Source organism: Arachis hypogaea, chromosome 9 (assembly GCF_003086295.3).
Source record: "Arachis hypogaea cultivar Tifrunner chromosome 9, arahy.Tifrunner.gnm2.J5K5, whole genome shotgun sequence".
NCBI lineage: Eukaryota > Viridiplantae > Streptophyta > Magnoliopsida > Fabales > Fabaceae > Arachis > Arachis hypogaea.
This window is the reverse complement of record NC_092044.1, coordinates 21280900-21291950: the sequence shown is the minus strand read 5'-3', so window position 1 is coordinate 21291950 and position 11051 is coordinate 21280900. Positions and strand designations below refer to the sequence as shown.

Genomic DNA, 11051 nt, shown 5'->3' with positions numbered 1-11051 from the left:
AAGAATAAAACGCTCTCAACAATCCAAGTAGTGAGCTGATGATGTGTTAGGGACTGTTTAAAATAATTATTTAAATAATTAAAGATCATTTATAAATTTTTAAATTGTGAAAAAGTACTATACTTTTTAAGCAAATCATCAGAAAATAGACACAATATTTACTCAATTTAATTATGTAAATAATTTGGTAAATAACTTTTATATTTATATAATATCTTTTATTTTAATATTAATTTTAATATATTATATAAAATAATTTTATAATATCAAACCAACAAAAATAATTATATTTTATATTAATCATATAAATAATTATAAAGAAAATAAATATAATTGAACAACAGATAAAATATTTTATGATATAATTAAAATTAAACTCCTTTAGGTAAAAATGAAAAAAGATAAATATCAACATGCCACGCAAAAAAAAAAAAATCGTAACATTAAATTTTAAATTATAAAATATAAATTTTAATTATTGATATAAAATATAATAAAAAACTAATATTTATTCAATTAATAAAAAGGTAACAATCCTATAATAATAAACAACATCATGAAAAACTAAAAAACAAATGAGAGAAGTGATAAATAAATTATTTATAAAAATTTATATTTTAGTCAAATTAGTTTCCAAAAAAAATACTAACAAAATTTTTTAAGATAATAAATATAAATACACTATCTTTAAATTAATTTTTATAATTAGAGTAAAAATTTTAAATTTAAACTAACTCCACTTTTATTATCTTAAAAAAAATTAGTATGTCTGAAATGTAAATTCTTGTAAATTTATTTATCACTTTACTTATAAAAAAAAAACCGTATAGACTATAGTATTGTGATGTGATGTAGGATTACGAAAAAGCATGTGTGAGTCTGAAACTAAAATCCAACAACTCAACTTAGTGATTAACCATGGTTACAACTTACAAAGCAACATCCAATATCTTCTTTCGTTGTTTCTCTCTCTCTCTCTCTGCTTAGTGCTATCTGCATTGGTCCTCTGCACCAAGTCACCAACTCTGCAATTCTTTCGCCGCCTTCTGCGTCCCACTTTCTCAATTTTTGCGTCTTTTCACTCTCTTCGAGCTCCCTCACCCTCTCACATAATACAACCTTATTCATTTTCATTTATTTTATTCCATTTTATGATTAACCTCATTCGCTCTCTGAATCAACTGGGAAATTGGAATGATCACTCCCACTCACTCATTTTGTTTATGTTCAAAGGGAAAAATTTGAGCCTCACGAGGAACTCACGTTTTTAGAATAGTTTTTCTGTCCTTTCTTTTCTTGATTATTGGGTTTCAGCGAGTTTTCCTTGATCTCAGCCGAGAATCAGTGTCACTATCACTATCTCATGACTCATGATGATGCACCTTATTGCTCCTTAGAGAAATTCAATTTATTTTTATAAAACAAAAGCTTTGAAAAGAAAGGCCGAATCTTAAGGGCTCTTACTTTACTTGGCAGGTTAGTGCTTAATTATATATTATTTTATTATATATAATATTCTATTTATCTACAATTAGATATGTTTGACGGATGCTGCTTCATTAATTTAAATTTAATTTCTTTGTTTTTTGGTTTGATTAGGACTCGAGGTTATTAAAAATGAAGATTTTGTTCCATGCTTTTTCTTTATTTATTACTGTAATGAAAGTTTCTTTTTTCTGGTGTTAAATGATTAGGGATTGGTTTATTTCCTTAACATAGTGTGGTATGCTTACGTCACAGGTTTATCTTCAATGCCTTCAAATCCTGTTTGGATTCCAAAGGTTCCCTTCCAAGTTAACATAGTGGAGTATGTTGTAAGATATACAAAGAGGAGAGGAGAGTAATAATAAGTTCTTGAGTTTGAGGCCTTTTTGATTCATTTTCCATTGTGATCCAAATCATGCCTCTGTATGAGTTATACCGGCTTTCTAGAGAGAAGCTTGATGAAGAGATTAATGGCACACGTGCAACTGATCAGTCTCGATCTTCCTCGTAAGCTTGTTCATTTTGGCAATATTGGGTTTCTGTAATTGTAGCCCTATTTTAGAATTTTCTTAGATTTGTTATGAATAACAATGAGGTTAAGTGTTGATTCAACGTTTTTGGTTGCTTTTGGTGTTGTTGCATCATTGCCTTGTGATTTCGACTTTTCGAGGTCTCGGATTCAAATACTGGATATATAGCCTTTTACCAGAAAAGTGAAGAGTTCATACAACTACTCATTGCTGTTGTGTTTTTCTTTTGGTAATCTTATTTCTGACCTTATCATTTTGGAATTTGGACTTTGAAAGCAGGCCTGAGAAGGATTTTTTCGAGCTAATTTGGGAAAACGGCAACATTTTGACAACGCAGGGTCAGTCTAGTAGAGCTAAGAAGAGTCCACCTCGCCGGAGCTTACCATCTCACTGCTTGCCATCTCACAGTCCCAAGGGTAGAGACAGAGATGCAGGGTATGTTAACAATCCAAGGGTAGGGAAGTCTGGTGATTTAGACACCGGATTGAATGAAATTTCGATGTCAGTGCCGTCGACTGAAGTGGATTTGGGTCATGATGATGATGTCATACCTTGGTTGGATTATACAATGGATGGCTCTTTGCAGAATGAGTATGGTTCTAATTTCTTACATGAACTATCCGGGGTCACGGATCAAGACTTGCCCTCAAATCATTTTTCGCTTGTGGATAAAAGTAGTGGTAATCAGGTATTTAGGGACTCTCATAAGAATTCTGCAGAGCAAAGCAACTTTTCCAGTGTTTCTTCGACCGGCGTAGATGAGACAACTAGACCTAAAGCTAGCACGGTTGAATCATACCTGCCATCATCATTCATTTCAGTTAGACCAAGAGTATCGGATGTTACTGCGAACAATACCAGTAATGCAATGCTTCATCCACCAGTTACTGAGATTCCTTCTTCATCGAGTGATTTTTCGAGCTTAAAGATGCAGAAGCAAGATCAAGTTATTCCTAGCAATGGTTCATCTGTTATGAATTTCTCCCATTTCGCAAGGCCTGCCGCCATCGTGAGAGCTAATCTTCAGAACATTGGATTGAAGTCTGTTTCGTCTTCAACAAGATCTGAAAATGTGGAAAGTATGAATAAAGGTGCTGTTGTACCTAGCAGTAATCTTCCAGAATCAACTCTTGCCGATTCATGTAGTGAATGTCCAAAGGTTCTAATGGGGAACAATGAGAAGGCTGTGGAACAATCCAGGGATGATTTGAAACTGTTGGAGTCAAAATCTCTCGAACAGAACATTGCCGGTTCTAAACAATTAGACCCTACTTGCAAAGAGAAAGCCATTAAAATTGATCAAACTTCCAACCGAGTTCTTGGTGAAACTGCCACTAACACACAGATAGCTGCTGAAAGAAGTACGGAGCTGGTGGTAGCCTCTTCCTCTGTTGGCTCTGGCAACTGTGCAGACAGAGGTTCAGACGATCCAATTCAAAATTTGAAGCGGAAAAATCGAGACACTGAGGACTCTGAATGGCATAGTGATGTAAGTGAATGTATTAGTTTTTTACTATACCCTTTTATGATTAGTTAGGTTCTTATTTTTTTAGTAGTTTTCCCTTAAAAACATTTTACTTGAAGGATGTTGAGGAAGAATCAGTGGGTGTTAAAAAAGCAGCTGCTGGGCGTGGAGCTTCGGGTTCCAAGAGAAGTCGTGCTGCTGAAGTGCATAATCTTTCTGAAAGGGTGAGCAAGGCCATTTGGTAGAAGTGTTGTGTTAATTACAGAATAATCCCGTTTCTCTCGAGTTTATGTTTATAATTTATATGATTGTTAACTTTTCAATCTTTTGGATTCATGTATACAGAGGCGAAGAGATAGGATCAACGAGAAGATGCGTGCATTACAAGAACTCATACCCAATTGCAATAAGGTGGGCCTTTTCTGTTTCATTTCTTGTTCTAACTCTGGTTATGATTAAAGATACAGACAGATAATTTTTCAGTTTCTTCTTGTGGAATTAGGGAAGAATTAATTAAATTATAGGTAGGGGTAACCGAAAGTTATTGTTTGCAGGGTTTCAATACTCAACTTGAATATGAAGCATGATCTTGAGTATATTCATAAATAAAAACATTAGACTTCATATATACTATCAAAATATGCATACTGTCTTCCTCATTTATTTTGGTTTTCTTCTGACTTCATAAATTTAAGGTGGATAAAGCTTCAATGCTGGATGAGGCTATTGAGTATCTTAAAACACTTCAGCTCCAAGTTCAAGTAATAATCTTCCCACTCTTGCATTCATATTATTTTTTCTTATAGTGTGAAATTGTTTCCTAATTCGAATGTTTTCTATGCAGATGATGTCAATGGGAGCCGGTTTGTATATGCATCCGATGATGTTGCCACATGGAATGCAGCACATGCATGCACCACACTTGGCTCCTTTTTCGCCTATGGCCTATGGAATGCAAATGGGATTGGGTATGGGATATGGCATGGCTATGCCTGATATGAATGGTGTATCATCTCGATTCCCAATGGTTCAGGTTCCCCAAATGCAAGGAACTCATGTCCCTGTTGCACAAATGTCTGGACCTACTGCAATGGTTAGATCAAATACTCAAGGGTTCGGGGTTCCAGGTCAGGGATTTCCCTTGCCACTCCCTCGTGCACCCTTATTTCCTTTCTCGGGAGGGCCGGTTATGAACTCATCGTCGGCTTTGGGATTACGTCCTTGTGGAACAACAGGGCTTAGTCAAACTGCGGATCTGGCGTCAACATCTGGCTTAAAGGACCCTTCGCCAAATACGGATTCACTAGTTAAGCAAAGTACTGGTGGTGGCGGCTGCGACTCAACTAGTCAGATGCCTATCCAGGTCTGTTTACTTGCACGTTACAATTTTATGTAAATATCTCAGGTAGAGCCGTAGAGATTCAGCACATTACAAACATTTCATTGACAGACATAGATAGACATTTTTTTATATACAGACATACATATCCATGCACATACACATAAATACGCATGCACACTCATGTGCATACACATATATAGTTAATAGCAAATATTTTTATTGGTTTCGCCCTACATAGAAAGTATATTCCCTCCATATCCTTCTCTTCGAAACCAGGACCATTGAATGCACTATTCTCAATTGTAGAATCATTCTTGGTATAAGATTGGTGATACTTCTAAGAGAATCAAAAGAGATTGCTTACTTTGGTGAATGACTTAGTGTTAATATGTTACAGTAGATGATTGTTTTGTAGTGTATACTGCGAAAATTCATCTTTTAGGCAAGTGGCATCAAGGAAAGTACTTAGAAAGGATCTCCTTTATGGTTTGATAGAGAAGAGAACCTCCGAGTTAGCTGCTGAAAAACACATCTACGAACAAAAAGGAAACCCAAAATTAGAAGTGGTTATTTGGTACATTCAACAACTAAGCTTAGTAAAGGAAACCCAAAATATATAATTCACAACGTCATAATACTGCTATTGTAAATTATATATTTTTACTTAAACCATTTATATTATAATCTCTTTTAATAATTTCCTCTAAAGTTAGCCAGCCCGAAAGCTAAATAAAAAAGGAGGGTTGTGATAGCTAGGTAGACCGGCTTAAAGAAATTTTCTGGTCTTTATGGCATGGATCAAACAAGTGGATTTGTCATTTCATTATAATTTCATTGCATCCTTGTCCTCGTTTGACTTTATACTCTAGTTAACACGTTTCCACTATCATTTTCTCCGGATCCTCTAAAGTGAGGAGATGCCTAAAATGATAAAGTGAAGGAGTCATCATTCTAAGATCAATTTGGTAGAACCTACTTACAATGGAAGTTGTTGATCTAAAGGTGATTACTTCGTCACTTTATCACTTTACACCACCTCACTTTAGACAGTCCAAACTCATCATTTTCTGTAAGCCAAATGCCTGATGTTCTCACTTGTTATGACAGTGTGAAGCAGCAGCAACAACTGTTGGATTTGAACAGTCATCAATGGTACATAATAGCAGCCATACCTCTGAGGCTAATGACAGTGGAACTCTTAATCCTGACAAAGAAGATAATAACCTTGTGACTGGTAATTCCTTTTCTGTCTTTTAACTATCACCCACTCAACTAATTATTTACATTTATATTTTAAGCCAAGTATTATCTTATTTGGACTTGCAGGTTATGATGATTGATACTCCGAACTAACTAAGGCTAGTTAAAGGGTGCATTTTCAAGTTGAGATATTTGAGGGAAATGGAGGGGAAGGACTACATTGAAGAGTAAAGTGTTTATTTTTACTCTTCAAGTTTTTTCCTTCTCTTTTAAGACTCCAACTCAAAACACGCATAGAAGATCCCATGATTCTAGAGATGTTTCTGGTCTTCACAAGTTAAATGTAGCATACCACAAGAAAATTTCAGTCATTGAGGTTGATCCATTACAATAATAATTTGGAAATTGGAAGCCTCAATTTTTGGACTGAGAAAATGAAGAGAAAAGAGGTTTTGGTATCATTGGGGGGAGGACACTCATTTGTATATCCACTTAGCGAGCTGTTCTATTCAATTGACTCTTCGACATGTTATTTTGTGTAATCTTACAAATGTGAATTCAAATGTTTTGTTTTCATAGTGATTCTTTTGAATTAATGAAATAATCGGTTTTTCTTTCTTGGCAATCTCTTCTTTCTCTCCCTTCTCTGTCGGCCCAAATTTGTTAAAGGCTTAAAGCCATAATTTGGTGCAACATGACAAAACTAAGGTGTATTAGGCTTGATTAGTTTTCAACATATAATTTTTTATTTTTAATTTTAAAAAACAAATTATACGAAATAATATAATGAATAACAATTTTTTTGTCTTTATATCTTTTTGTATTCCTATCCTACTATAATGCTACAAGCTAATCATAGTTTTATACTTCTATTTTTCTTTCTAACTTTTTTTCCCACATGACATGTATGTACATATTGTTTTATGATATATTCATGCAGAGGTAACGTTGAACGTTGATTATTTCAAGACAATATTCCCATACATATATATTTTCACATTTTATTTTATTTCAAGACTATTTTCATGCATATATCTCTGCAATTTATTTTCAGTAATGTGTCATTTCTCTTTATTAACTAAGATATTCCGATCTTTTAATTAGTTAATTATCTGAATCAGATTAAATCAAATTATTAATTAGTTCCAGATAATAAAATCAAGTAAGTAATAAGATAAAATAAAAAGAACTAAGTTAAAAAAATAAACGTGTATCATTGAATTTATGTAAAATAATATAAATCATTAAATGGTTGTAATTCAATCCGTATAAACGTATTATCTATAAATCATACTAAGCAATATAAAAAGATCGTGTATATTAAAATCAGTCCCAATATAATATACACATTAAAATATAATGTTATAACTAAAGTTTTAAAAACTGAATTGGTCGTTGAATTGCTCTACTTATTAGTTTACCCTATTTATAAGTTCATTCTTGATTTAATCGAAACAACTGAACTATAATAAAATAATAAATAAAGTTATAAATCATCAAAATTCCATAACTTATTTTTTGTTATCAACAGGATCATTTCTGATACGCACATCTTCAACACGAGACACATACTTGGTATATACTAATAACAACACCGCCACTAATAATTAAAACAATAACAACATTTATAACAGATATATATGTCTTAGTGAGTATAAACTCTGAATATTATGGTAATGGCTAATTGGATAAGATGAAGAAACAATTTCACTGTAATAATTTTAACAGTAGTAAGAATTGCCCTACCTCCACTTACATCTTCAAAATCAATATTTCAAAAATACTTAAGAAAGATTGAATTTTTATATAAAAAGATTACATTTGCATCATCACAACTTACAACAAAATCCATTAAAATATATTAAGCTAGGTTATAATACTTGCAACATCCATTTTTTTCAGAATTTTTTTCGATGTAAATATAATGAAAATGTTAAGCAAAGACAAAAAATGAAACACACATTTGAATAGCTCGAAATACCAAACTTAGCACAAACAAGAATATCAAAAGTGAGAGTAAGATGAAGAAATGCTTGAATCTACTAAAAATAAAAGATAGTGTATTTATTATAACTAAAAGGAAAATAAATATTATAATTATATTTTAATATTTTTGACATAAAAAAAGACTTAACTATAAAATTAAAAACAATGAATGAACCTAATTGAAAAGAAAAAAAATATAAAAATTTAATTCTAAATTTAATAAAATTATAGTGATCCAATATAAAGTAATTAAATCTAAAAAATACTATGTGCACAAAAAAATAATCATCAAATCAGTTATAATGTATTTATATATAAATATAGAATAATATTTGAAAAACAATAAAAAATGGTTCAAAATTGTCTTATTTAAAATTCATTATTAATTGTCACTAGATTAATATTGTAATTTTAAATGTAATAAATATGTAATTAGGAATGTTATATAAATAAAATTATGAATGTTATGTTATATAAGGTAACTTTAAATATTGTCTCCCTAACGTTACCGATGAATATATGTATAGTTTAACTCATTTTTAATATATTTTGTATTCTATAAGTATTTTATACAAATGACTGATTTGGTGACTAATCTTTTATATACGCCAAATGATATTAGATAAATAGAAAAAAAATCTGGATATTGATTTGCTCAATGTATATTTAATTCACAAAGCTAATTCATTTCTTAAAAATATTTATTTTCATTTACACTAATTTATTTTTTTACACAAATAACAATGAAAGGTTATTAAAAGATATACCTTTATCCACCTATAAATTAAGTACAATCATGTCACTAGCATTCAAACAACCAAGAAATTAGAAATACTGCTACATGCAATAAGAAAGTGCTATGGCATCATCTTCTGACATGAAGAAATGTGTTGCTATAGTGGTTATAACTATGTTAGTACTAGTACAAGGTGAAAATATTGTTACAACAAAAAGTTTTGAACCAGACTTTAGCTTTAGAAAACTTCTTTGTAAAGGCAAATGTGTCTTGAAATGCACTATAAAAAAATTAAATCCGTCTCTTTTGGGAGTGTGCCTAGGTCCATGTATGAGCGATTGTATGCATAATTTGACACCCTTTAATCTTAACGATCATTCTCTCTGCATTGTAGTGTGTGCTTTGTCCAAATCCATTGAAGACAAATTAGGTATATATTCATACTTTTACTTTCTATTTTCTTTTCGTTCTTATTATTATTATATAATTGTGATAGAGTTTAAATATATGATCTCATGAATATTTCTCAAATTTAAGAAGAAAGTTGAGATTCACTTTTTCTTTTACATAATTAATTAATTATTTATTTAAAAAAATTTGATTTCTTATGCCAGATGATCGTGCCGTGAATAAATACGCGAATTCTGTTTGCAGACGTGCAATATCAAATAAATAAGACGATTGGATTTTCTCAATTTTTTTTCACTTGAGAGGGTGAAGTATAATCTTTCATTAGACATTTTATTGGTAAGACAAAAAAATATAAGAAAAAATATTGAAGAATTAGTGATCACATTTTATTCTCTTAATAAAAAAAATTGAGAGGGTTTTTTCTGGTGCGGAATTTATAACCCACAAACTAACCGGCAAGTGCACCAGGTCATACCAAGTAATACCTTAGGTGAGTGAGGGTCGATTCCACGAGGATTGATGGACTAAGCAACAATGGTTAAATAATTTACTTAGTTAGGCAAGCAGAAAAGAGTGTTGGATGTTCAAAGAGCATTAAACAATAAATTCAGAAAATTGGAAGACAGGTATGTAAATAAGTTGAAAACCAAATATGGGGAAACAGTTAAGGTTTCAGAGTTATCTATTTTCCGGATTGACTTTTCTTATTAATTTATTTTAATCATGCAAGATTTAATTCATGGCAAATTATATGTGACTAGACTCTAATCCTTAGATCTTTCTAGTCTCCTCTAAAAGTCATCAACCGCCAATTCCTTGGTCAATTACTTTCAATTAGAGGGTGAAGTTTAATTCTAGTTATTATGCCACAAAAATCCTAATTACCCAAATATAAGAGGATTATATGTCACGTATCCCGTTAAATCCAGATAATTAGAAATTTAGGAGAATATGTTTTCAAGCTGTTGTTCAAGTAAAGAGCTTTTCCAAGTTATACAAGAACTCAATTAGAAAGAGGGTCATACTTTCGTTCCACCCAGATTCATAAGATAAAGAATGAAAACAATTCTTGAAATATAAATCAAAACATGAATTAAAATATAAAAAGCAATAAAATCAATCCATACAAATAGACAGAGCTCCTAACCTTAACAGTGGAGGTTTAGTTGCTCATGGTTTAGAGAAGAAAACTAGGATTGTAAATTGGGCTGAGGTGGAACGAAAAGTTAACTAATGTTCGGGATCCTTCCTCAGGGAAGTTTCTTTTCCCTTTTATATTTAATCCTAATTAATTTAAAATCTAATTTCTCAAACTAAAATAATATATTTTCCTATTTAAAGATAAAAATAAAGTTTAAATCATAATTAATTAAATAATCAACAAGTCTTCAATTGATGGATGGGGACCACTTGCTTCAAGGGTCCATGCTTAACTTGGAAAGTAACGGGAAGTGTTCCCCTAAGTCCTCCATTCTGCAGCTTCTAATGTGTGTTTCTTGAGCCGAAAATCGGGTAAAAAACAGCCCAGAAATTGCCCCCAGCGTTTTCTGCACGTGGCGCATGTCACGCGTACGTATCAGTCACGCGTATGCGTCGATGGTCTTCTTCGCATGTCACGTGTACGCGTCAGGTACGCGCACGCGTCGCCCTGGAAAGCTCCAAATCACGCGCACACGTCAGGTACGCGCACGCGTCGCTCCTCGCTGTCATCTCCTCTAATTCTTGTGCTGCAGAAACTCCATCAAATCGAGCCGAATGCTACCTGAAATAAACAGAATTGCACAAGACTCAAAGTAGCATCCATAGTGGCTAAAAGATAATTAATTCTTGATTAAACTCAACAATTTAAATACAAATTCACTAGGAAAAGATAGGAAAGATGCTCACACATCACAA

At 32.1% G+C, this 11051-nt stretch overlaps 1 protein-coding gene across 5 annotated transcripts; it reads left to right on the top strand.

Moving 5' to 3' along the window:
* Window positions 1-843: 843 nt before the first annotated feature.
* LOC112710671 (transcription factor PIF3) lies at window positions 844-6647 on the top strand. 5 transcript variants are annotated; one of them, XR_011865556.1, is made up of 10 exons: window positions 860-1476; window positions 1741-1992; window positions 2295-3504; window positions 3600-3704; window positions 3826-3891; window positions 4176-4241; window positions 4325-4843; window positions 5733-5824; window positions 5930-6056; window positions 6149-6647. XR_011865556.1 is itself a non-coding variant. In XM_025763018.3 (10 exons), exons 4-10 carry the CDS (start codon window positions 2515-2517, stop codon window positions 6160-6162), a joined length of 1887 nt encoding a protein of 628 aa, XP_025618803.1. In that variant the 5' UTR covers window positions 919-1476; window positions 1741-1992; window positions 2156-2244; window positions 2353-2514; the 3' UTR covers window positions 6163-6647. The 5 variants fall into 5 exon arrangements, 3 of the variants coding, with proteins under 3 accessions (XP_025618802.1, XP_025618801.1, XP_025618803.1); XR_011865555.1 differs by having other exon boundaries at window positions 919-1476; window positions 2292-3504; XM_025763018.3 differs by lacking the exon at window positions 5733-5824 and adding an exon at window positions 2156-2244 and having other exon boundaries at window positions 919-1476; window positions 2353-3504.
* Window positions 6648-11051: the final 4404 nt, after the last annotated feature.